The sequence below is a fragment of the Euprymna scolopes genome, chromosome 39, assembly GCF_053919585.1.
Source record: "Euprymna scolopes isolate OS-2025 chromosome 39, ASM5391958v1, whole genome shotgun sequence".
NCBI classification, from domain to species: domain Eukaryota; kingdom Metazoa; phylum Mollusca; class Cephalopoda; order Sepiida; family Sepiolidae; genus Euprymna; species Euprymna scolopes.
The window spans coordinates 61,180,160-61,207,975 of record NC_136520.1 but is presented as its reverse complement, the minus strand read 5'-3'; the positions used below and the strand labels follow the sequence as shown (position 1 = coordinate 61,207,975).

General features: G+C 34.2%; 1 protein-coding gene across 2 annotated transcripts in view; it reads right to left on the bottom strand.

Moving 5' to 3' along the window:
- Positions 1 to 27,816, bottom strand: part of LOC145263805 (ATP-dependent translocase ABCB1-like) — a 218,656-nt gene that overhangs the window by 160,169 nt on the left and 30,671 nt on the right. For both annotated transcript variants that reach the window (XM_080120869.1, XM_080120870.1), the window contains exon 2: positions 842 to 1,139. In XM_080120869.1, the coding sequence (XP_079976995.1) occupies positions 842 to 1,108 (267 nt within the window). In that variant the 5' untranslated portion in view covers positions 1,109 to 1,139. The remainder of the gene's footprint in view (positions 1 to 841; positions 1,140 to 27,816) is intronic.

Genomic DNA, 27,816 nt, shown 5'->3' with positions numbered 1-27,816 from the left:
AATTGTGCTTTAAAAAGAAACATTCGTTTCGAACGCGCCCCTATTATATCAAGCAACTTACTGTTGATTTTATATGTCGAGCCTTTCAGTTTGTGTGGTAATAAAACTTCCCAAATGCAAATGTGATGTTAGGCTGTGTAAGGTGTTTTCGAATCCATAGGGAACGAACTCACACACACAGACACACACACACAAAGTTCCTTTTATAATAGCAGAGATTTTTTAATAAATGTCTAAAGTTAACAAAACAAAACGTTAGGGTTTTTTTTCTGCAGTTCTTGCAGGGAGGTGTTCACATCGACCTACATACAGCGTCTGGTATTCCAAAATGCTCACCCATCTGACACTAATCAGGCTCAACGTTGCTTTATTTTGGTGATCTGGCGAGTCGCGATGTAGCTAGGGGTTTTATCCTTGGCCCCCAAAATCAACAGAGATTGGACCATTCCTGTAGTGATCTGATCCCTATTGATTGCAGTGAAATGCTAGTCCTGTGCAGTTCTAGGAGGTCCACACTCCCAGGCTTTACCTTTTCTCTTTGAGAAGGGGTTAGTTTATTGCTAATCGCTTGAAGTGCCGTTATGGGGAAATGCCGAATGGGCTGTCCATACACATTTTGTAGGTCAGGGTGTGCCTCCCTGGTGGGTGCTGACTTCTCAATCCTACTTTCCGACCCTGGTGACACAGTTCTTGCAGTGGGAGAGAAGTAAACAGCATGCCATATAATTTTCAGAAGGCATATCATATTAACGAGAATTATATTATTTCAGCAGCGTCGATTGATTTCAGAAACTTCTGGGTGTATAATTTTAACAAGGCCGATATAAAGTGTTTTACTTACCAAGAAGGAAGCCTTTGATGTGTAAGGAATTGATTCTATTTCGGATCGGTCCTCGACGATATCGTGCGGCAGGAGGGGGTTGTCATGGACGGGTTTTACCGAGTATTCGTCCACTTCCGTCGAGATGAAACTCGTAGAGGGTAAGCTTAAATTATCGCTGATGGAATGCATGGACCTACTTCGTCTCCCTTCATCCGGGCTGTCCGTTATGTCGATTTCAATAACCGCCGTATCTGTGGAGGCCGTTGGGATCGAATGGACCGACATTTTCAGTTCGCTCCAGAAAGAAAAGAATCAACTGAAATGAAAAGAAATAAAATACATTCAATATAAGTAGATGTATGCATGTGTGTACATCTGTGTGAAAATATTTAACCGATGAACTCTTAAACTACTGGTCACATAACACTGACATTAAAAGGAAAAAGTAATCATACACTAAGGATGGTTTATAACAAAGTAAAATCTTTGTTTGGATGAATAACGTGTAGAGAAATATGTCGGCAAGTTGAAATGCAAAATGTTCATTTCAACTTGCCGACATATTTGTATTGCTTTTGCGCATGTGCAAATTCAATTCATTTCTTCAAGTCGTTTAATATTAAATCGTTCTTACCTATATTTCTATAGCTACATTGGTAGGCGATGCAGCTGAAGCACTAAATGTTTTGGCTTCGATTCTAACTTTTTTTTTTAAAATCAGTACTATGTATTAGGTACAATATAATATTCAATAGAAAATTTACTTTGTAATAATAAATGCGAAATTTAAATGAATTAAAATATATTTAAGTGATAGTATAAATTAATCAATGAATAATATGTCTGCAAAACGGACACTTAAATGGTAAACGGAATCACTACTGACAACTATACAAAACAACGCAATCAGAGGAGACTTGTTTTCATTTCTGTAAAAGCTATGATCCTTAGAAAACTGTTTACCGACTGGACATGATCAACCAGAACAAACTATATAAAAAAAAAATCCAGGATTGACAAGGTTCAGAAAAAAAAAACAACAGAAATTCTAGACTTTGTGGACAAAAAGACGAAACTACACAACATTATAAGTGAATGCAGCAATCTGGTTCAACAGAATGTAACAATAAAACTGCCTGAGTTGAAAATATAGCCAACTAGGAAATATGCAGGTGACTATTTTTTGGAACACACAGAGAAATGGCACAAACACAAACCAGATAGACAAGGTCCAGGAAAACAGAAATTCTAGGCTCTGTTGACAAAGAGACGAAACTACACCACAGTATAAATGAATATAATAGCCTGGCTCAAAGGAATGTTACAGTAGGTATGGTTTAAGAAGGTAGTCAATTGGGAGTTGCGTAGATGAATACTTGTTGAACATACAAATGAATGGCACAAGGAGAGTAGAAAATGGATCTTGGGTTTATTTTCGGCAGCCTCACTTTCCTTATTATGTCCTTTAGTCCTCACATTCCATGAACGATGTTTCTCACAAAGAGTGAATTGTTGCTTTCTAAGTCAGGATTTATTCCACCTAACATTTATTGGTGACAAGTTTTTGACTTTAAAGTACTATTTTACCTCCTTATATCAAATGGCTTCATGCCTTGTCTGGAGAGATTTCCATAAAAATATATGTATAAACCAGAACTAGATAAAAAAAAACCCAGAAAAAACAGAAAGTTTATACTCTGTGGACAAAGGGACGAAACTACCGCATATTACATATGACTGTAACAATCTAACTCAAAAGAATGTAACAAGAGAAATATCTGAGTTAAAAGGGCAGTAGTATTTTAGTTCCTTATATCAAGCGGCTTCGTGCTTTGTCTGAAGCGATTTCAATAAAAAAATATATACAAATCAGAGCCAAATAAAAAAAAACAACAGAAAATGTATACTCTAAGGACAAAGGGACGAACCTACGCCACATTACATGTGACTGTAACAATCTGATCCAAAAAGAATTTAACAAGAGGAATATGTGCAAATTACTACTCGTTGAACTAACTGAAAAATGGAACCAACACAAATGAGAAACAGTATCGGAAAACGTAAATCATAAAACTCTCAGGAACGTTGAAGCAAAACTCATCCAAGTAATAAAACCAGACATGATAATAGTAAACATAAAGGAAACAAACTTGTGAAATAGATTTCGAAGCTAAACTGATAACATAGTAAAACTTGTACATAAAACCTGCCAAATCTTACTCAAATCAATTCTCTATACTATTTTATACTAATGTTTAATTACTAGCAGACCGCTCGGCGTTGCTCGTTCGTAATATACGCTTAAATATGATATTTTAAAGCGTGTAGATTATGTATTCACTATTATAGAACCAATTCTCTATCGATAATTATATTGTACTCAATATACAGTAGTGTCCCCTTCCCTGGCGTAACCCGGCCGTAAAATATACTTAGATATTATAGTCATAAATTGCAAAAATGTACATGTCCTTTAAAAGAAAAAAAAAACAACGACGTGTCTTTTCTAGGCCTCGGATGGAATCACTTTTAAATGGTAAACGGGCGGGGGGAGCAGAAAAAAGAGACCAATTCAGATAATTAGTCCAGGCCACCACGTCGCCTGAAATAAATTCACCCAGAAATAAGAAAATAATTAAGGCAATAATTGTTACTGTTCATCCAACAATTTCCCATTGTTAGTATATATATATATATATATATATATATATATATATATATATATATATATATATACTTAATTTACTCACATGGCTAACTAAAATTTCAATAGAAGATGCGCATATAAAAACGACAAACAACCACAGAATTCGCACATAAGCCTGAAGAATCCTAGAGTGGATTAAACGCGGAATATTCAGTGTAGCTTAATCGCCATATACATTTTATAACTTACTATATATATATATATATATATATATATATATATATATATATATATATACATATATATAGACATATACATATATACATATATATACATATACATACATATATATACATATACATATATATACATATATATATACATATATATACATATATATATACATATATATACATATATATACATATATATAGTGGGGGAAATAAGTGTTGGACACATCCCATTATTCTTTATTTACACATTTTTTATGCAGCGAATGACGCGAAACTTTAAGAAAAAATAGTTACTAATTTAACAATAACAAATAACTTTAGAAATTGGAACCTTTTAATGCATAACAAAAATTATATAATAAAAACGAGAATAGCCGGAAAAAAAAGTATTGGACACACTAACACAATTTCATCTAATATTTAGTTGAAAATCCTTTATTGGCTATTACAGCTTCGAAACGTTTTCTATACGACGAAACAAAGTTGTGACAACGTTCAGGCGAGATTTTGGCCCACTTTTCAACGCATACTTTCTTCAAATCCTGAATATTACGTGGATCTCGCTGGTGGAGCATGATTTTGAGCTTTCTCCATAGATTTTCTATAGGATTTAAGTCTGGGGCTGACTGGGTCACTTAAGAACATCTATTTTGTTCTGTACAAACCAATCGGAGGTTATTTTAACAGTATGTTTGGGATCATTATCTTGTTGAAAAATCCATCCCTATCACATACCTAACGCATTGGAAGCAGGCAAGAGATTATTTTCAAGAATTTCCCGATATTTGGCTGCATTCATCTTTCCATCTATAATATGAAGTATCCCAGTACCATTTGAAGAGAAGGAACCCCAGAGCATGACATTTCCACCACCAAACTTTACAGTGGGGAAGGTGTTCTTGGCATCGTGCGCTGTGCCATCTCTTCTCCATACTCGACGTACAGAGTTAATGCCGAAAAGTGCCACTTTCGTCTCATCGGACCAGATCACATTCTTCCAGTAATCATCTGTTTTCAATAAGTGGTCTCTTGCAAACTCCAGACGAGCATTAACATGGCATTTTTTTAGTAATGGTGTCTTTCGAGGTGTACGCAATTTAAGACCGTTGCGTCGGAGTACATTATTAATCGTTGGTTGCGTTACTACTATCCCTGCTTCTTCCAAATCTTTCTGAAGTTCGCCTCATATGTTTCTCGGTTGCTGCTGAACTTTTCGTACAATCTTTCTCGCTGCCCGATCCGACATCTTGCGAGGAGCTCCGGTGCGCGGACTGTTCACGGTTGAGTCATATGCACCTTCCACTTCCTAATAAGGTTTCCTATGGTGCTTACAGGGGTTTTGAATTGAGCAGATATACGCCGATAACCAATTCCATTCTTGTGCTCGGCAATAATCTTATCCCGGACAACTTGATTTTTTTTTCAGATTAACCTTCCTAATTTCTTCAAATCAACATTTAAAACTTTTTAAGTATGGTTTTTTTTTTCGCTGCAGCAGAGAATAGCGACTGTGGAAACCTATCTACGCACCGTATCAATTAAGAAAACGCCACAGGCATTTCTGCAAAAAATACCCAAAGGTAAAAGCGCCAGCAAAACGTTCCGTTCATAGCTTGGTAGAGAAATGGCCCAAAACAGGCTCTGTTGAAAACGTAAAGAAGCAAAGACCTAAATTAGTCCGGACGCCAGAAGTTGTCAGTGATATCCAACAGCAGATTTTAAGAAGTCCACAAAAGTCACAAAAGGAGATTATCCCAGCAAGTCGGTTTATCACGAACAACATGTCATCGTGTACTGAAATCTTTGAGCATGAGAGCATACAGAATAACATGTGTTCAGGAGCTGAAGTTGCCTGACAAAGGTAAATGTCTTCAGTATTGCAGGTGGCTGCTGAGTATGGTTGAAGAAGGGCGTTTGGACCCGCTGCTGTACTTTATGTCGGATAAAGCATGGTTTCACGTATCAGGATATGTGAATGCCCAGAACACGCGCCATTGGTCTTCTGAAAATCCGCACGTAATTCACGAAACGCCACTGCATGACTTGAAAATTGACATTTTGTGCGTAGTTTCAGGAACTAAGATAGTCGGCCCAATTTTTTTTTCTTCTTTTTAATCAACTGTGAACACTGACGTTTATCTACACATCTTGGAACTGTTTAACGACTAACTGATACCACAAGACAAAATGCAATTCTTTTTCTGACAAGATGGCGCTACATGCCACGCGTCTCACAGATCATTGACACAAGTCCATGACATGTTTACGGAAGAAAGAACAATAAGCAAAGGTTATGGCCACCACGTTCCTCGGACTTGTCATCATGTGATTTTTATCTTTGGGGAACTTTAAAGCAAAAAGTTTATGCAAATAATCCTCACAATCTAGACCAATTAAAGGAGAATATTACCAACGCTATCAGGAGAATCACCAGAGATTTACAGACAGTAGCTGCAAACGTTGCTAAACGTGTACAGAAATGCATAAATGTCAACGGGGAGCACTTCCAGCATCTTTTATAGCATTGCATGTAATTTAAACAATTAAACATGTAATTTAAACAATTAAACATGTAATTTAAGCAATTAAACATGTAATTTAAGCAATTAAACATGTAATTTAAACAATTAAACATGTAATTTAAACAATTAAACATGTAATTTAAGCAATTAAACATGTAATTTAAGCAATTAAACATGTAATTTAAACAATTAAACATGTAATTTAAACAATTAAACATGTAATTTAAGCAATTAAACATGTAATTTAAACAATTAAACATGTAATTTAAGCAATTAAACATGTAATTTAAACAATTAAACATGTAATTTAAACAATAAAAGAATGTTTTTCCTCTCTACTGCATTTTCTGATCTACTTGTAAGTGGGCCATCTTGTATAAGAACTAAAAGTGGCGAAATTAATCTTAGGAATAAACCACAGAGTTGTATAATAAATATGTTTTTCGGTTATCTTATTCTATTTTGTTCTCAGTCAGTGAAGGGAGATATTCTTCCAAATTGAGACAGTTTTTAATTTTGTTCCAGTCCAGAATGCAGCTTTTGGAGCAGTTGGATTTTTCTCCCACATTAAAAACGGAGCTTGTATCTAACTTTGCCCTCGTGGGGAGGCAAATAAATAGGAACTACAACAACAGAAAAATAGTCAGCCTTTTTGAAGGAGGAATGGAACGTTTCGGCTTGACCGATTCAGCGTAGGGAGAATTTGGCGTTGACCAAGCCAGTCAGCATTTTTATAAAGATCAAATTAAAATACGCCTAGAACACAGGGTTTGAATTTCTTCTGGGTGAAGTCTTAAAAAAACTTACCATTCATCGATTTCATTTTATTGATATGATTACAAAACTAGCGGGACCTGTGGAAATTCCACGGGAGACTCATTCATACGTAATATATTGATTTTTGGTATTCTGTAGACGTTCAGTGTAAATGGAGACGCTCTGATATTATTGTAGCTCTTTTGTAAAAACTATTTATCGAAACTAGCAGGTACGCCCGGCGTATCCCGGCCGTAAAGTATGCTTAAATGGGATATTTTAATTCTTGCAGATTCCGTATATATTATTATAGAGTTAATGTTCTATCGATTTTTATGTATTATATAGTTGCGATTTCAAAAATAAAAAAAATATATCCACATGACTTAAGTGCATCAGCTTGAATCGAAACCAATACCAAAACTTATGAAATTTATATATATATATATATATATATATATATATATATATATATATATATATATATATATATATAAATTTCAAAAAAGTAAAATATTTGTTCATTTTCCTAATATTATGTTGTGATTTGGCTTTCAAGCGCACTTGATGCGTAGTTTTTATTCAACTATGTTGTATTGGACTTATGTCGGATAAATCTATGAAACGCGTTTTGTCTTTGAGCAATGGCATCTGCACAATTAGAGGTGATTCATTGGGGAGAGTGGGGTTTGCTATAAAACTTCCGGATATTTCTGCATTCATGAACCCCCGATTTCCGCCAAGTTACTTGGGTGTGCCCGGCGGATAACGAAAATAACCGGAAGCGGCCGGGTGAGCCTTATTACAAAAAACACAAATTTTTACAACCCCCTCCTTCCCAAATTAAGAATGGCGACTACTGAAATTCATAAAGTAATACATTTAAAAATAATATCTTAATATATAGAAAAAAAAAAAAGAAACTATTGTACCGTTTCCGGTTATTCCCGTCATCCGCCAGGAACACTCGAGTAACTTTGTGGAAATCGCGTGTTTATAAATGTAAAAATGTTAACTTTCGTATGGGAACATGTGCTTCAATTGTTCTGTGAGCCATTTAGCAGCCTCATTTTCACATTGTTCTGCACGAAAGAGAACAGATACTACTCCATAAGGCATCTTTGATGTGATCTCTGATGGCTTCTGTTATGTCGTCACGGAATATAAATGGTTGCTAAATGTGGAAATTACAAGAAGACATCGTTTTGGAACCAAATTATTATTTTTTTTTTAAACAGAAAAATAGTAAAACGTTAGAGCAACAGATCATGTAAAATGCTGTGTCGGCCATCTTGAAAAGCCTTCGCCTTTCGCATCCAGGGGAGATAACTCTTTGCTTTTCGGTTATTTCCCTTTATAACAGCTTTCCTGTCAGTGTTCTTGAAGTAGGAATGGAACGTTTCGGCTTATCCGATTCAGCGTAGGGAGAATTTGGCGTTGACCAAGCCAGTCAGCATTTTTATAAAGATTTTATAACTTTTTTTTTTTTTTAATTAAGAGAAACAATATGAAAATATTCCACTTTAACTGTTTTTAAGAAAAATCATGTTTCTTTTTTTCAAAACTCTTTCTGGTTAATTATTTTCCAATTAATTTTTTAAGGGTTAAAAAAATTAAAAATATTTTAAAAGATTTTTTTTTAAATTAAGAAAAATGATATCAAAATATAGTCTCGTTGTTGGCTGGGTGTTGTCTTTTTTGTGTTGTGTTTTGAATAAACATGGTTATTTTAAGTTCTTTTTATAATGAAGAAAAACAATATGAACATATAGTCTTGTTTGTTAACGACTGATTTTGAAGTTTTTAACGTTTATATCACTTTAACTGATTTTTAAGAAAAAATCATGTTTTTTGCAAAACTCTTTCTGTTAATTATTTTATTATTTTTTTTTCAGGATTAAAAACTATTAAATATTTTAAAGTTTTTTTTTATCAAGAAAAACGACATGAAAATATAGTCTTGTTTGTTAACGACTGATTTTGTGCTGTGCTTTAAATAAGCGCGATTCGAAGTTTTTAACGTTTATATCACTTTAACTGATTTTTAAGAAAAAAATCATGTTTTTTTGCAAAACTCTTTCTGTTAATTATTTTATTATTTTTTCAGGATTAAAAACTATTAAATATTTTAAAGTTTTTTTTATTAAGAAAAACAATATGAAACTATAGTTGTTAACGACTGATTTTGTGCTGTGCTTTAAATAAGCGCGATTCGATTAAAAACTATTAAATATTTTATTTTGTGTTGTGTTTTCAATGAGTTTAATGTTTGTTTATTTTTGTTTTGTTTTTTTAAATCAAATTAGTTTTTTTTCTTTCAATAATCTTTATTTCAATTTTATTCATAGAAAAAATATCTTCGTTTACTGAATTAATTTTAAAAAATTACACTGTGCTTTTTTTTTTTTGGAATGAAAATAAAAATTAAAAAATACAGATATTAATTTTTAGCGTTTATAATTTAAATGCAATTTCGGGCACATGGCGCCCGCGGCTTGGGCATATGTGGCGTAATCTATATCAGGGTTTCCCAAAATGAGCTCCATTTGTATGGAAAAATTAAATGGCTGCAGACATTTAATTTTTTAGCTTTTTACTGGAAAGCGATATGATGAATAAAAAAATAAATCAACAAAATATTTTTATTAATCGAAAACAAAAAATGGTTGTAAATATTATATTATGTTATACATATATATACATACATATATATATACATATATATACATACATATATATATAACATTATCATTAGTTTGTGCTAAAATTTGAAATTAATGTTTTTCATATTTAGATTGCGTATATATCATAATAGTCAATTATCTATCGATTATTTCATTATATTGTACCCAATATATATATAGTCGTGATTTCAAATGTAAAAAAGCTGTGACGTGTGTTATCAGCCAGAATCGAAACCGAAAGCAAAATTTGAAAGCAAAAAACGGAGACAGACAGACAGACAGACAGACATTTTTAGTGAGTTTTATAAATGAGATTAGTTTCAATATTAATTGCTTACGATCCAGGTTTTCGTATGGCTTATCATTTTTTCTAAAAAAAATTTTTTTATATATCACACAAAATGAAAAAGTATAGAAATATTTTTTATTACGAAGTACAACACTGAAAGAATTTGCGTGACTGAAATAGGAATTTATTCGTGAAAAATCAGTTTCAATATTCATTGTTTACAATCCAGGTTTTCGAATAGCTTATCATTTTTTTTAAAGCATTTTTTGCTTGTATCGAACAAAATGAAAAAGTATAAAAACTCATGTTACTACGCAACACAAAATGGATTTTGTTGTGAAAACGACACTAAGGATGAGAACAGTAGTTCGAAGATTCCAGATAATACTAAAATGTTTTTAACTGAAAATCTCTCCTTAAAATACTCATCCCCTCAAATACCTACGCTCCTTCAATTAGACCCCTTAAAAGGAATCTTCCAAACATCCTTCATTTTGAAATGCTGAGTATTTAGCAAGAGAACACCAGATGTGGTGGATTCGATCCAATTTAGATCTTGCACCTAAAACCCGACTGAGATAATTTTATAGAGGAGATTATTACAAAAATACACATCTATAGTTTTATTAAGGGCGTGGGATAGCCCTTTACTTAAAAAAAAATAGACCTTGGTTTTATTTGTAGGTACCTAATAAATCTTACTGCATTTAAGTTGTAATCTCGGCTACCGATTTTTATCCTCACCTCCTCCTTCCCCTTGCCAAATCAACACAGATTAGACCGTTCCTGTAATGATCCGACCCCTGTTGATTTTGTGGTGGGAGTTTAGTTCTGTGCAGTTCTAGGAGCTCCACACTCCCAGGCCTGCCTTCTCTCTGAAAAGATGGTTAGTTTCCAGCTGACTACAATATGGCCGTCTTCAAGTCCAACGTAAACAAGTTCTTGATGAGCCATCCCCTTAAGCAATCCAATTTACCAAATTTCCACTTCTAACGATTACTATGATATTGTCCTTTTGACTACTGTATACTCTTTAACCCTTATCCTCGAGTGGTCTTTGGGCCTTGATAAGTGGTGATTCCTTTATGCAGGTCAGAATGCCCCCTCTTCGGAGGTCGCTGACATCTCAATCCCACTTTTCCAACCCTGGTGTCTGAGTTCTTGCAGTGGGAGAGAGCTAAACTTTCATATTCATGTTGAAACATGCGTGGGTTTTTGACAAGGCTGTCAACTAGAGAAATGGAAGACGCGCATTATCAAATTGCGATCGACATTTTCTATCAGCATTAATTCGTTGTGCCTTGCGGCATGAATAAATAATAAACAGCTGTTAACGATGAACGCGGCAGCCATATTTATTATTTTATCATTTTTTTTTTTTTTTTCGATTTTGTTTTTGTCTCTCTTCTCCAAAACATTTTAGAGCGGATAAGTTAATCAATTGAAACATAAATTACAAATAAATTATTTATAAGGACTTCCATATCAGAGCCACCATTTCGTATCTTTTCTCCTTTTACTTTTAAAAACGGTAAAAGGTGCATTTTGCAGGAGAGACAACAAAACGGAAAAGAGCCAAAGAAATAACAAATATATAACAAATAAATGTTACCAAAGGCAAGATAAGTTACTCTTCTATTAAGCTGGATAAGTTTGTTTGTTTTTTGTTGTTGTTTTTTTTTGTGTGTTTTAACGTTTTTTAAAAGCGTTTATTCAGTTCGACACAAAAGTAGTGTTGAGCGATTAAATTGGAACAAGGACAAAATGGCTGACATGAGACCGTCATTTGAGGAGTCTCGATAATCCTCAAACATCAAAAATTAAACAAAATACTGGTAGAAACGCACGCAATAAACGTTACCGTCGGGTAGAAGAGTACAAAATCCTGCCTTTGGTAAGATTTATGTGTTCTATATTTCTTTTTGATCACATTTTAGTTTTAGGCAGTTCTAGACAACAATACGAAAAAGTGATTAAAAAACAAATAAATGTTACCAAAAGCAAGATAAGTTTTTCTTTTTTTCTTTTTTTATTTGTTAACTTGCCAGGTCGTAAAATACGCTTGAATATATTTTAACCTCTGCAGATTTCGCATTTATTATTACAGAGCTAATTCTCTATTGAATATTATATTCTACCTAATACTGTAGTACTGATTTCAAAATTTAAAAAAAAAAAATGGTTAGGATGCCATCAGCTAGAATTGAAACCAAAACATTTAGCGCTCCAGCCGCGTCTCCTGCTGATGTAGCTATCAACAGACAGGTAAGATCAATTTAGTATTAAACGACTTGAAGAAATGAATTGAATTTATTGATCTATCGTGGCCAGAGGTTTTTAATCAAATTGCGGGGATCAGTTTTTAAGCAAATTGCGGGAACACGTTGATAATACGATATCGCTTTCCTTCTAAAATAATGCAATTCGGTACTAGTGCACTTATTGATCCGTGCTGAAATAATAACGTTATAATTTAAAAAAAACATTCTTAACATGGGGAGGGGAGGGTGTTTTGTACCTATTCTGTACTTTAACCATACAATTGAATAAAAAAAAACATATAAAACTTTAATTAAACTTGGAAATACGATTTAAAAAAAAATAACGCGGATCAGTAAGTGAATTAACACCTGCAATTCAAACACTGAGACTGTAATCCATTTCTCTTTAGTGCCTGGGGTGATTGCCCTTATTTTTCACCCCCTAATGCCACGTCCGTGTTCATGATTTTTACTCTTTTTTTTTTTTTAATCTTCAGTCGAAGTTCTCAGAAAAGAAGATGTCCCCTTTCTTGGCCCAACACTTGAACGTTATATGAGAAACATAGATTTTCGAATATTCCGTTAAAGTTCTCCTTTACATCTCAAACTCTGAGTTAGTAATAAATAGGACTATGACAAGAGAATATTCTTACCAGGAGTCTGTGACATATTGTCATTGTATGAACGCCCGCCACGAACGGAAACCCCACGATATAATTACACCATTTTTAGACAGAACAGATACTGCCCTTAGATCTTAGCCAGAAGACGAAGAAGGTATATTTTAGTTTCCCGTGCGGCTCAGAAGCGACATCATTTTTTTTTTATTTAAGTTTTTACATTGCGTCTTTGGTGATCGGGAGATCCTATTTATTTAAAAGGGGGATAAGTTATAACTAGGGCTATGACAAGAGAATATTCTTATAATTGTTTTGACTCTTGAGTATATATCCGACACAGTTAGACACAATTAATCAATCGAGAACCCCACCACTCTATCTAAAAACATATAAGATATTAACTGATATACACTCGAGAGTCCAAACAATGAGAAGGATATTCTCTTGTCATAGTTCTCGTTATGAAGATGAGAACATAATTTTCCTCTCCCCAATTAACCACTTAAATATGTTATAGTATATCTTTCGTTTTGGTCTCTTGGTTTTACTGGATTCCAGGACAAAAATTCATCTAGTCTGGTAGAGTATCCAGCTTCGTGCTATTTGTTGAGTTAACATCACTTGGAGAAAGTGCATCATTCTTTGTAGGTTACCTATACTGAGGAGATCTTATTTGGGCCACGATTATTATGTGATTTTGAATATTTAGTCAGGGTTTAATTGTAGGAAAAAGTATTCTCATGCCGAGTTGTCCTGACAAAACCCCTGTACAGAGAGACCTTAGACACTCGAGGATAGTGTCTAGTAGGCATTCAAAGATGGGTATGTGATGTCAAATATTTATGAAGATAAATATACTTTTTGTTTGTTTGTTTTTTTCTTAATTTGGTAATTTTGTTTTTTTTGTTGGTTTTTTTTTGTGTTTTTACAAGAGAGTCGTCACTTACCAATGCTCGAAGAAGAGTTCATGAAGGTACAGTCGTCATTGGAACAATAGTGTAGTAATTATTAATGGTTGGAATTGGGTATGACTTGATTATTTAAGGGGACGGCTCAACAGGAACTTGTTTACATTGGACTTGAAAACTACCATGTTGTAGTCGGCTGGAAAGCAGAGCAGAGGAACAGCGTTCCATGGGCGGGCAGTTATTCTAGACAACAATACGAAAAAGTGGTCCAAAAGCAAATATATAACAAATAAATAAGCAAATGAACAAATAAATGTTACCAAAGGCAAGATAAGTTACTCTTCTACCTGCCTGGATATGTTTTGGAGTGTGTTTTACCACATTTAAAAGCGTTTATTTCATTTGAAACACGAATAGTGTCAAGTCAAAAAATGGCCGACATTAAATGGTCATCTGGGGAGTTTCGATATTGGCTCAAAAATCGTAAATTAAACAAAGTATACTAGTAGAAATCCATTCAATAAATGTTACGGAGACACTCATTGGTTGGATTTTAACCTTTTTTTTTTTTTTTAGCGAATAGCGTGACATCTTTGATGACCGTCGGCCATGTTTTGGTTTGTTCTAACGTGATGTTAAATGGCTCGGCACTACTTGTGTTTCGAAGTAAATGAACACTTTAAAATAAGTTAGAACACAAAACTTACTCATGTACAGAGAAGCATAATTTATCTTGCCTTTAGTAACATTTATTTATTATAAATTTTTATATTATTTATTTATTTATTTATTATTTATTATTGCAATCAACACACAAACTGATGACGTATCACGAATGTATGATTTACTCCAGGTAGGGTATAATGATGCAATAAGTATAAGCAAAAAAAAAACGGTTTATGATTATCGGTTTGTAATACCTATTACACCATTAATATATTTTTTATTTCTGAACTTTTTAGATGAGGAATGATAATTCGTATTATTTGGATTATTCAGACTACTGTTCTCATCTTCAGTCTTATTTTCACAATGTTTCGGTCGATGTAACCTACAACCTTCTTCGGGTGTATCTTGTTAAACTCTGGAATCTTTCTGTCGAACTGGGAAATCTGCACGAAATTTCGAACAGAACCCTTTATTTAATCTCGTTCCGTCAGCCATGGCCGTATAGAAGCTTTAAGTAATACGCAATTTTATTCTCAGTATAGCCTTCACTGAGGATTGAACTTTCCATCTTCAGGAGAGTGTTACTCAGAACTGAATTTTACTTTACCCAGAAGAAAATTCCCGAGTTCGACAGAAAGATTACAAAGTTTGACAAGATACAACTGAAGAAGGTCGGGAGTTACATCGGACGAAACGTTGTGATAATAACGCTCAGTAGTTCGAACAATCCAAAAAATACAAAATATCGTTTTCTTTTTTAAAGTATACCTGCAAGGTCACCATCGAAACGCACAGAGGCTGTTCATATCAAGTTGAGAATACGTCTTCAACATTAACTCCAGCAGAGTCTGAGTTATTTTTAAATTAAGGCTTTTTTTATTAGGCTGAATTATGGGTTTATTCAGTTCTAGAAGGGCCACTTTCCTAGGTTTTGCGTTTTCTGTATAAGAGGGAGTTAGGGTTAGGGTTAGGGTTATCACGAGATGCAGATGGAGGTGCACAGGCAATTTTTGCACAGGCTTTTCAATATCTATCTGACCTTGTGAGTAACCTTCTAATGGGTAAATAAAAACTCAAAAAGAATCAATTTCTTCTTAACGCCTGGTGGAAGGGAGTGGGGTGATTGCCATTACTCATCATTCCTTTGTGCCACCCCCGTGTTCACCATCATCATGTGATGTCGAATACAGGCTTAGCATATAAATATGTAAGTGTATAGGAAAGCTGTAGCAATGTAAAATATCAGGGTGTTGAAGTGATGTCACGCATGAACAAAAAACAACAAACGAACGATAATTTTGAAATAGAGATGTTCTTCTCGAAATTATCAAAGTCATTTACCATCCCGGTTATATTAAACGGCGGGCCAATATCTACTGATTTATATATGCGGTAGATTTTGAAAAAAAAAAAATATAGTTTTTTTTTTATAAGGGAGTCACCACTTATCAAGGCCCGAAGGCTACTCAGGGATAAGTGTTAATGAATGTAATATGGTAGTATGGTAATCGTTAATGGTGTAAGTTGAGTACAATTTGATTATTTAAGGGCACAGTTTAACAAGAACTTGTTTACATTAGTCTTGAAGGCTACCATACTGTAGTCGACCGGGAAGCAGGCCAATGGGACTGTATTCTATAAGCAGGTACTTCTAGGAAAGAAGCTGTGTTCGTGGAATCTGCATTAAGATTTAGACACATATAGAGAATTGGAGAAATCATATATAGTGGGTGTAGCTAGTTGAGTGTTTTTTATGAAAGTTTGGCAAAGAGGTACCATAGATTGTTCAAGCGAGAACTTGCCATGAATATAATGATGATACAGAGATAGGCTTGCAACGTCTCTTCTGTGAGAAAGAGGTTGCAGGAAAGAAAAAAAGGCATCACCTATTAGGTTTCGAAGCCGGTTTTGAACTCTATCGATGGTAGATAGAGCGCACCAAGCAGCCTCCCCCCCTACCCAGACGTGGCAACAGTACTTGGCTCTTATACAGATAGAGGATTGCATTGGCTGTGAGATATCTACGTCTCCTCACTTCACGACCCCAGTATTCTATATTGCTAACAGCCTTCTTAATAAACTTCACATTTGTTTACCAGCAATGCTTTAAGTAAACTACCTTCGGTTTAGAAAAGTTCGCCTGAAATTCAATAGGCGCAACACCTCCCTAAATCGGAACGTTTTCTTTTTGAATTCTGACAAGAGACACCAAGAGTGGAAATTTCCCTAAACACTGCCAAAGCTGCGGGTCGATTGGCGCAGCTGTTGTGACACGTGGATGGAAAGTTTTGAAACGTATTATACGACATGACCTTGCCGCAAAACAAATCCAGCGAAGTGAAAAATGTCTGGCCTCAATGATTTCATCTGTTTTTTTTTATATGCAAATATAAAAACATAAAATCATTATGTCAAATACCTTAACGGAGTTTCTATGACATCAATTATATGAAAAAAAAAAAATGGATATTAGGTTTGGGATGAGCTCACATTCCTTTTTTATATATAAACTAGTCTGGGTGCCCGGCGTTGCCCGAGTGTTTGTAGGTGTGTGTTGAACAAAAAAAAAATGTTGCAGGAGGCTCGAACCCGTATCGCGAAGGAGGAAAAAAAAGTGAAAAAAACAAAACAAAAAAAAACATGACACGTTAGCTGTTGCGCGTATCGCAAAAACCGGAAGTGACGTAGGTTTATATTAAGGCCAGACAATCGAAAAGAGGGGATGACTTTAGTAAATTATTCGGCGAAAAAAGCGACCCCTCCCCATAGAAAAGTGCCCAGTTGAGGATGAAGGAATTAATGTTTTTGGACAATTTTACGATATTTGTCGTCCGAAGGGTCGAACTTCAAAACGATACCGATTTCGTGAAAATCCATTGCCTCTGTCGAAAGGTTTTGCGAAACATACAAACATATATATATATATATATATATATATATATATATATATATATATATATATATATATATATATATATATATATTTAAACAGACAGGGGAGATTTATATTGTAGATATACTAGCAGACCGCCCGGCATTGTAATATACGCTTAAATATGATGTTTTAATTTATGCAAATTTCCTATTAATTATTATGGAGCAAATTCTCTAATGATTATTATATTGTACCTAATATATAATTTCCAAAGATAAACGAAGATCAACTTCGGAAAAGAATCGAAACCAAAACATTCGGCGCTCGAGCCATAGTCGTTATTTCAAACTTCAGCCTTCATCGAGATGGCCAGACTGATAAAAGAGATTCTAAAAATTAAGCGACTTCAAGATAAAAATGTGTACGTGTTTTTCCAACTTTGACCTCTTAGTAGCTATTTTACAGACTAAAAACCAAATCAAAAGTGTGCTACAGGTCAAAATACCCTATATATCAATTTTCAATTCAGTAGACCAAATATTCAGAGAGGCGTTTGGTAGATATTTTTCACACACACGTTGACAAGGTCACTTATATATATATGTGTGTGTGTGTGTGTGTGTGTGTGTGTGTGTGTGTGTGTGTGTGTGTGTGTGTGTTTATACAGAAAGGACAGATTATCAACCAGACACACCCAACCCCACCCCACCACCACTACCTTTATCTGCCCAAATTGCACAAGACAAATTGGGTCTAGGATTGGGCTCTATGCTCACCTGAGGACCCACAGAAGCCACAACGGAGGACAGTCTTACTCGGACACGAGTGACCGCCGATGATGATGGTTTATACATATATATAAAATATTTCCGTGTGCTAGCTGTTGTGACATATAAAATTCTACGCAATTATGCAGAATATAGTAACTATGCATAAATAGAATTCAGCGTAATAGTGAAATGAAGCCAATCTTCTCATAAGAAACCATAAAAATAAGCAATTAATTAACGCTCGTTTTTTTTTTCAAAGGAATATACCAATTAGTTAACCTTCCTGTAGTCACTCGCATATCTATAACTGAGTATATTAAAAAGTTCGTTTTAATAAATTTTTTGATAGAAAACGTAGGCTTTTAATATCAATATCAGAGCGAGAAAGAAACTCAACTTGCATGTATATAGGTCGGATCATCTTGTGAGAATGGATAACTCAAGAGTTCCTTAGCAACTTTTTTATGGGAAGCTGACAAATTCTTGCCGCCCAATAGGGCGTCCCCTGCTTCGTTACAAGAATAAACTAAAGGACAACCTGAAGCGTTGTGGAATTTCTCTGATTTCATGGGAGAGTACAGCAGAGGATCGCAGTGAATAGAGGAAGATGTGTTTTCTAAGAACTAGAAAATTTAAACATAATCGCCTTCATCATCGGGACACTCTTCGTGCAAATATGAAGGCAGAAAAAGCCACCAAAAATGACTATGTACGCCACTGTGGTTTCAAAGCACGAAGCAAAGCAGGGTTATCTGCTCATTCGAGAAGGAATCTTTAACTAACGAGCATATGCAGGTTCCCTGTCTGTGGAAGAGTTTGCTGGACGTCTGCAGGATTGTAATTATATATGTGGTGTCACAGAGGTTAGGAGCTGCTGAAAATTGCATACTGAATCCTCATTCATCGTCTTCGATGAGAGAATCCACCGTGTGTGTGGGGGGTGGTATTTAAAAATTATTATAGCAATAATTATGTCAGCCCCTTTTAAGAACTCGGTTCTTATTGTTGAGCACTTTACAGTTGAAATAGAAAGTCGGTCGCCAAACCTCGAATGCATAAATTATGATGTTATCATGATTTGATCACTATGGGCGAATGTTACGACATATAAAAAAATAAATGTTTAAATTTCAACGATGTTTCTCTCAGTTAAAGTTGGCCGTGTGGACTTCTTCCTTGCTAATGGAGTTAGAGATAGCTTCGTGGCCAGGTTCGAATTTCCCGACTAGCGGTAATCGTGGCACCCTGACCTGATGATTCCCAAAAGGATGAAACACTAGTGTCTGAATATTATATATATATATATATATATATATATATATATTTTTTCTTTTTCTTTCACGTATCACATTGTTTTTATCTCATATATCATACTCCTGGGAGAGTGCAGCAGGGGATCACAGCGAATGGAGAAGATGTGTTTTCTAGGGACCCCTGCTACACTCTTCCAGGAATATGATATATGAAATAGAAAGTCGATCGCCGAAGCTCGCAGCGCAGATCATAATGTTATAATCATTAAATCACTATAGCTGGATGTTATGACATTTAAAAAATAAATGGTAAAATTTCAACGATATTTCTCGTGGTAGAGATTGGTCTTGGGGTTAGTTCCTTGCTAAAGGAGTCAGAGATGGCTTCTCTCGACTGGTAGTAATCGTGTCACCCTGCACTGATGATTCCCGTAAGGATGGAAAACTAATGTCTGTAGGTATTAAAATAATTATTGTAATATATATATATATATATATATATATATATATATATATATATATATATATGCAACTTTCTGTGGGTGATTTCGTTCCTTATAGACTTCGAAACGACTGAACAGATTTTCTTTAAATTTAGAGAACTTTAGTGGATGAGTCTGGGGGTGATCTTAGTTAAGTTTTGTCTCAGAATACCCCCCGATAATTACCGATAATCCATAATCGAAACCATTATTTTATTTATCATCGGTAAAGCCATTTTTTCCATGTCGTCGCTTAGCAACAATGATAGAACAATGGGCCATGAAAATTCTACTGTGGCTAAGTTAATAGCGTGTTTTTTTTGGGGGGGGGGGGTCATGATGTGGTCTGTAGGTTCAAACTCCGCACGTAAATTTCTTAATTTTTTTTTTTTTCATGAACTGCAAAGACTTTTATAAGACTTGAAAAGTTACGTGATTTTTTTTTTCATTACGTGGTATGTAGGTTCAAACCCTGCAGGTAAATTCCTAAATGTTTTTGTTTTTTTCGTAAACTGAAAAGAAGTTTATATAAAATAATTTTATAACAGAAACAGTAATTTCTCTAGAGTGCAATGTAGAATAACATATTTTGGACTAAGTTACTGCATGGAGGCATGTGAAGCTTCATCCCGGGCGATTTCACAAATTTTGATGACAATAAAAATATGGGGGTGTGAAATATTCGTTGATCATCATTCAATCCTGGGCAACGCTAGTATACACATATTACTAGAAAACTTGTGAACCGCTGGATAACTCACTAAGCTCGGACGAAATTGTTTGAATCATCAAAAAGTGGAATTGCTAATACATGTCAAATATTAATAAAATAAAAAGAAAACACAAAAGTAACCTCTTTCTATTCTACTCTATATATCCATAAAGTTGAGTTTTTCTTTCACTGACATTGATATTAAAAGCCTACTATTTCTATTTAAAAATTAACGAAACGAACTTATATCACAGACTAGCATTTCAGCTCGGCGTTGCCCGGGTATTTGGATGTGTAAGCTGAGCAAAAAAAAAAAAAAAAAAAAAGGAGGTTAATTTTTTTTAAACTTTGGCCCCTATTATGACCCCTTAACATTTATTGTTTTTAGCCTCAAATTGAGTTATTAAGTTAGATCCATGTCCAAGGAACCTATATCTAAAATTTCAAATGTGTAGACCCAAAATTGTCGGAGGAGTTTGGTAGAGTTCTCAAAGGTCAAATCGTTGAACTTTGACAAATTTCTGGCCGAAAACCGATCATATTGATCTTCCAAATCTCAGTACCCTCTATATCAAATTTCGAGTCTGTAGACTAAAAATTGACAGAGTTATTGCGTAAGGAAATGTTCACCGACAGACAGACACACAGACATACAGACACATTCACTTTTATAGATATTTAGCTAGATACATAAATATATATGGAAACAATTTTGTGTTTACTGTAACTTTTTTACGCAACTATTACGCAAGTATAAATCATGTAGAATATCTGCATGAATATAATTACGTCATAGTTAACTAAAGATAATTATCCCATAAGAAAACCGAAAAAACTAATAGGGAATTAAATAAAATGAATATTTAAAAGAATATGCAAATTAGCTGGACCTTTTGCTAGTGAATGCAATTCCAAACGCATATATAAGAAAATTGTATTTTTCTTTAAATAAATAGAAAAAGAGGTTTTTAATATGAATATCAATACACACACAAAAAAAAACGAATTTATAGGAGTACTAGCATGGGTGCTCGGCGTTGCCCGGGTGTTTGGAGGTGTATGCTGAGCAAAAAAAAAAAAATTAAAAAGGGTCAATTTTTTAAAAAACTTTGACCCCTATTATGACCCCTTAACATTTATTGTTTTGGTCTCAAATCCAGTTATTAAGTTTGATCCATGTTCAAGAAACCTATAACTAAAATTTCAAGTGATTATACCCAAAATTAGCGGAGGAGTTTGGTAGAGTTCTTAAAAGTCAAATCGTTGAACTTTGACCCCTTAACAGCCAAATCTCTGGCCAAAAACGAATCACGTCGATTTTCCCAAATCTCAGTACCCTGTATATCAAATTTCAAGTCTGTAGACTAAAAATTGACAAAGATATTGCGTAGGGAAATGTACAAAGACAGACAGACAGACAGACAGACACGGTCACTTTCATGGATATATATATATATATAGATAGATTAAACAAAAATATATACGTATACATAAATTTATATGGAAACCATTTTTTGTTTACTATAAACTTTTTACGCAAATATTAAAAAAAAAGGTCAATTTTTTTAACTTTGACCATTGTTATGACCACTTAACATTTATTGTTTTAGGCTGAAATCAAGTTAATAAGTTAAATCCAATTGACATAGTTATTGTGTAGGGAAATGTACACAGACAGACACACAGACAGACAGACACACTGACACACAGACACGTTCACTTTTACAAATGTACTAGCATGGATGCCTGGCGTTGCCCGAGTGTTTGGAGGTGTATGCTGAGTAAAAAAATAAAAAAAAAACGGTCAATATTTTTTACTTTGACCCCTATTATGACCCCCTTAACATTTATTGTTTTGGATCGAGTCAAATTATTAAGTTAAATCCATGTCCAATGAACCTATATCTAAAATTTAAAGTGTTTAGACCCCAAATTGTCGGAGGAGTTTGGTAAAGTTCTCAAAAGTCAAATCGTTGAACTTTAACCCTTTAACAGCCAAATTTCTGACCGAAAACGGATCACAAAGATTATCCCAAGTCTCAGTACCCTGTATATGAAATTTCAGGTCTGTAGACTTAAAATTAACAAAGTTATTGCGTAAGGAAAGGTACACACACAGACACGTTGACTTTTATATATATACTAGCGAGGGGTACCCGGCGTTGCCCGGGTGTTTGGAAACTCCGGGGGAGGGGGGGTTAAAAATGTTTTGGTAGGTAAGTATGAGAATCGAACCCGAACCCTTGAGGCAAAGTTATAAATTAAAGTGTGAAAAAAAAAGTGCGACGTTAACCATTGCCCCACCGCGATATGCTAATTGTAACTCGTTTGAATTTATTTAATTACTTGGATTTGGCAGGTGCCCGTTTTAATGACTTAATAAGGTCAAGTTTGACTGCAAGATAGTATTTCATTTACTGCGGGAACGCTTCCCAAGATGCTATAGGAAAAAGACTAACCCACATGCGGCGAGCGACAAATGTTGAATGTTTATCTTCCCAAAGTCGAGCAAATTAAATACACAGGCGAGCTTCGTTGTTAACTCTGAGATGTTACGATTTACATGTGATATAAAAAGTTTTAAAAAGTTGTTAGGCGACCGACCGCTTCTCTGAAAAAAGCCTTTTGTAGACATACAGAAAAAGCGATCAGACATACAAACATACATACATTTTCGCTTTTATATATATATATATATATATATATATATATATATATATATATATATATATATATATATATATATACTAGCATGGGTGTCCGGCGTTGCCCGAGTATTTGGAGATGTATGTTGAGCAAAAAAAAAAAGAAAAAAAAGTGGTCAATTTTTTTAACTTTGACCCCTATTATGCCCCCCTTAAAATTTATGGTTTTGGGCTCAAATTAAGTTACTAAGTTAGATCCATGTCTAATGGACCTATACCTAACATTTCAAGTGTTTAGACCCCAAATTATCGGAGGAGTTTGGTAGAGTTCTCAAAGGTCAAATGGTTGAACTTTGACCCCTTTAATCGCCAAATTTCTGGCCGAAAACCGATCACATCGATTTCCCCAAATCTCAGTACCCTGTATATCAAATTTCGAGTCTGTAGACTTAGAATTGACAGAGTTATTGTGTAGTGAAATGTACACAGACAAACAGACAGACAGACACTTTCACTTTTATAGATATACTAGCAGGGGTGTCCGGCGTTGCTCGGGTGTTTGGAGGTGTATGCTGTGCAAAAAAAGCAAAAAAACAAAAAAAATGGTTAATTTTTTAAAACTTTGACCCCTATTATGACCCCTTAAAATTTATAGTTTCGGGCTTAAATCACTTTATTAAGTTAGATCCAGGTTCAAGGAACCTATATCTAAAATTTCAAGTGTCTAGACCCAAAATTGTCGGAGGAGTTTGGTAGAGTTCTTAAAGGTCAAATCGTTGAAATTTGACCCCTTAACAACCAAATTTCTGGCTGACACCCGTCACATCGATTTTCCCAAATCTCAGTACCCGGTATTTCAAATTTCGAGTCTATAGACTAAAAATTGACAGAGTTATTGCGTAGGGAAATGTACACAGACAGACAGACACACAGACAGACAGACAGACAAACACGTTCACTTTTATATATATATATATATATATATATATATATATATATATATATAGATATGCGAGCGACTACATGAAGGTTAAGTAATTTACATATTTATTTGAAAAACGAGCGTTCATTAATTTGTTATTCTTTTAGGCTTCTTATCAGATGATTGGTTTCATTGAACTTATTTTTTTTATGCATAGTTTCTACATTGTGCATAATATTTGGTCCACAGACATGAAACTTGATTTACATCTGTAGCACACTTTCGATTTGGTTTTTTAAGCGGCAAAAATACCTGCTAAGGAATCAAAATTGAAAAAAAACAAAAAACAGTTGACTTTAACAGAAGTAAATCGAATAAAATTATTACTTTTGCACATACGCAAAAAATGTCATAGCTTAAAGTCGCTGAATTTTTAACATTTCTTATCTAACTGTCAATAACTCGAACAGTAAGGGCACTGGAGCACTTAATAACGGCTAAGACTGTAGCGCTAAACGTTTTGGTTTCGATTCTAGCTGATTGCACTCAAGTCATATTTTTATATAACTTCTGAAATCATTAGTATATATTGGATACAATATAATAATCAATTGAGAATTGGCTCTATATTAATAAATAGAGAAATCGGCATTAAGTATAACATATTTATGCATATTTTATGCCCGGTCAAGGCCGGGCGGCTTGCTGATATATATATATATATATATATATATATATATATAAGTGAAAGCGTCTGTCTGTGTATCTGTCTGTCTGTGTGTGTACATTTCCCTACACAATAACTCTGTCAATTTTAAGTCTACAGACTCGAAATTTGATATACAGGGTACTGAGATTTGGGGAAAATGTACGTGATCGGTTTTCGGCCAGACATTTGGCGATTAAGGGGTCAAAGTTCAACGATTTGACCTTTGAAAACGCTACCAAACTCCTCCGACAATTTGGGGGCTAAACACCCGTAAATTTTAGATATAGGTTCATTGGACATGGATCAAACTTAATAACTTGATTTGAGCCCAAAACCATCAATTTTAAGGGGTCATAATAGGTGTCAAAGTTAAAAAAATTGACCACTTTTTTTCTTTTTTTTTTGCTCAACATACATCTCCAAATACCCGGGCAACGCCGGGCACCCATGCTAGTATATATATATATATATATATATATATATATATATATATATATATATATATATATATATATAAGTTAACTGTCTGTGTATCTGTCTGTCTGTGTGTGTACATTTTCCTTCGAAATAACTCTGCCAATTTTAAGTCTATAGACTCGAAATTTGATATACAGAGTACTGAGATTTGGGAAAATTGATGTGATCTGTTTTCGGCTAGACATTTGGCGATTAAGGGGTTAAAGTGTAACGATTTGACCTTTGAGAACTCTACCAAACTCCTCCGACAATTTGGGGGCTAAACACCTGTAAATTTTAGATATAGGTTCATTGGACATGGATCAAACTTAATAACTTGATTTAGGCTCAAAGCAATAAATTTTAAGGGGTCATAATAGGAGTCAAAGTTTTAAAAAATTGACCGCTTTTGTTTTTTTTTTTGTGTTTTTTTTTTGTTTTTGTTTTTTTGCTCAACATACACCTGCAAATACCCGGGCACCGCCGGGTACCCATGCTAGTATATATATATATATATATCGCTCGTTAGGATGTGTTGAAAAGAAATCAATAAAGTACTCGATCGCAAATGTCAGAGCTAAAAAACAAATAATTTATTTGTAAAACTATACGTTACATATTTTAGATTTCAGACACGTACCATGGTTTCATTGAGGTAGACTGATCTTCGAAAGGCTGTTAAAAATCCATTCAAATCACCACAATGAACGTTTCTTTTTTACTTTTTTTTTCTATAAAATCCAGCTGACTCCTGAACCTTTTTCACAATTTTAAATCAATGTACATTTAATATCCGTAACTGATTGTGAATGTGTAATAGATACATTAAAAGTACATTTATTTGTTTTTTTATGCAACGCATTGAACGAAAACTTACAATAATATTTGATGTTGGATTTTTTGAAGCATGATAACAAAATATTGATTATCTCTATATACTATCAGCTTTATTTTTTAATTAACGTCACCATTTATCAAGGCTTGAAGGCCACTCTGGTATAATGATTAATAAATGTAATGTGGTAGTGTAGTAATAGTTAATGTCGTAAATTGGGTAGAGTTTGATTATTTATAGGGATGGCTCAGCAAGAAGTTGTTTACATTGAATTTGAAGGCTGCCATGTTGTATTCAACTGGGAAGTAGGCCAGCGGAACAGTGTTCTAAAGACAAGCAATTATGGAAAAATCTTTTCATGAAATCTGCGTTTAGATTTAGGCACATATAGTGTGGGAAACCATATATAGTGGTTGTAGCTAGCCGAGTGTTTTTTGTGAAAGTTTGGCAAGGAGAGACCATAGATTGGAGCTCAGACGAGCACTTGCCATGAAAATAACGATAGAGTAGAGACAGGCTCACAACGTCTCTTATATGAAAAGAGGTTGCAGGGAAGAAAAAAAAAAAGCATTACCTACTAGGTTTCGAAGCCGGTTTTGAACTCTATCAAGATAGGATAGGGTGCGCCCAGTATCTCTTACCCAGATGTGTCCATTTTAGGGCGAACATGGCTCTAATACAGATAGAATATTGCATCGGCAATGAGGTACTCACTGGAGCGGTAGAGTGATCCAACCATTTTTCCAGCGATATTAGCAACAGATTTGATGTATGTGTTCCACTTCTAAAGTCCTAATATTAAGCTAAATTCTATCCGCTGTATTAACTTGCATCATTATCATTATTATACACTAGCAAGGGGGAGAGAGTTGCCCGGCCGTAAAATACGGTTAAATATGATATTTTAATTTGTCCAGATTTCGTATATATTATTATAAGAGTCGTGATTTCAAAAGTTAAAAAAATTATTTGAGTGCCATCAGTTAGAATTGAAACCGAAAGTAAAACTGTAGCATTCAAAGCTGGTGACGTTACCACTGTACCAACGTAACACACATATAAACTGATTAAAAATAAAATAAGGTTAATATATACAATGTATAACGACTTTTTCACTTTTGACCCCGTTTTTGAACCCTTTAAAAACTATTTTAACCGACTAAAGAAATATAAAATAATAGTTCATAAAAAAATCCGATCATTCGAGACCCCTAGCGCCGTTCTGTGTCTTTTAGTTTGGGAGGAGATATAGTTTGAAAATGATGGGGACAGATAGACATAGTGAGTTTTATAAATTAGAGTTTTACTTTTACTTGGCATTATCTGCCCTATGTTATTCACCAGGTATTATTCGCTGCAAAAAAAAAATCTTTGTTACTTATTATTAGCAGGGAGACTCGACTTTGCCCGGAATGAATGATAATCAACAAATGTTTCATACGACTATATTGTCGCCGAAATCGGTAAAATCATCCATTTTTCAATCCTTTCCACAGTTATTAGGTTGGTGCAAAAATAATATCGTTTTTTTTACGTATATATATATATATATATATATATATATATATATATATATATATATATATATAGTAATTTATAAAATATATATGGCGATTAAGCTACACTGAATATTCTGCGTTTCATCCAACTACAGGATTCGTCAGGCTTATGCGCATAAGCCTGACGAATCCTGTAGTTGGATGAAACGCAGAATATTCAGTGTAGCTTAATCGCCATATATATTT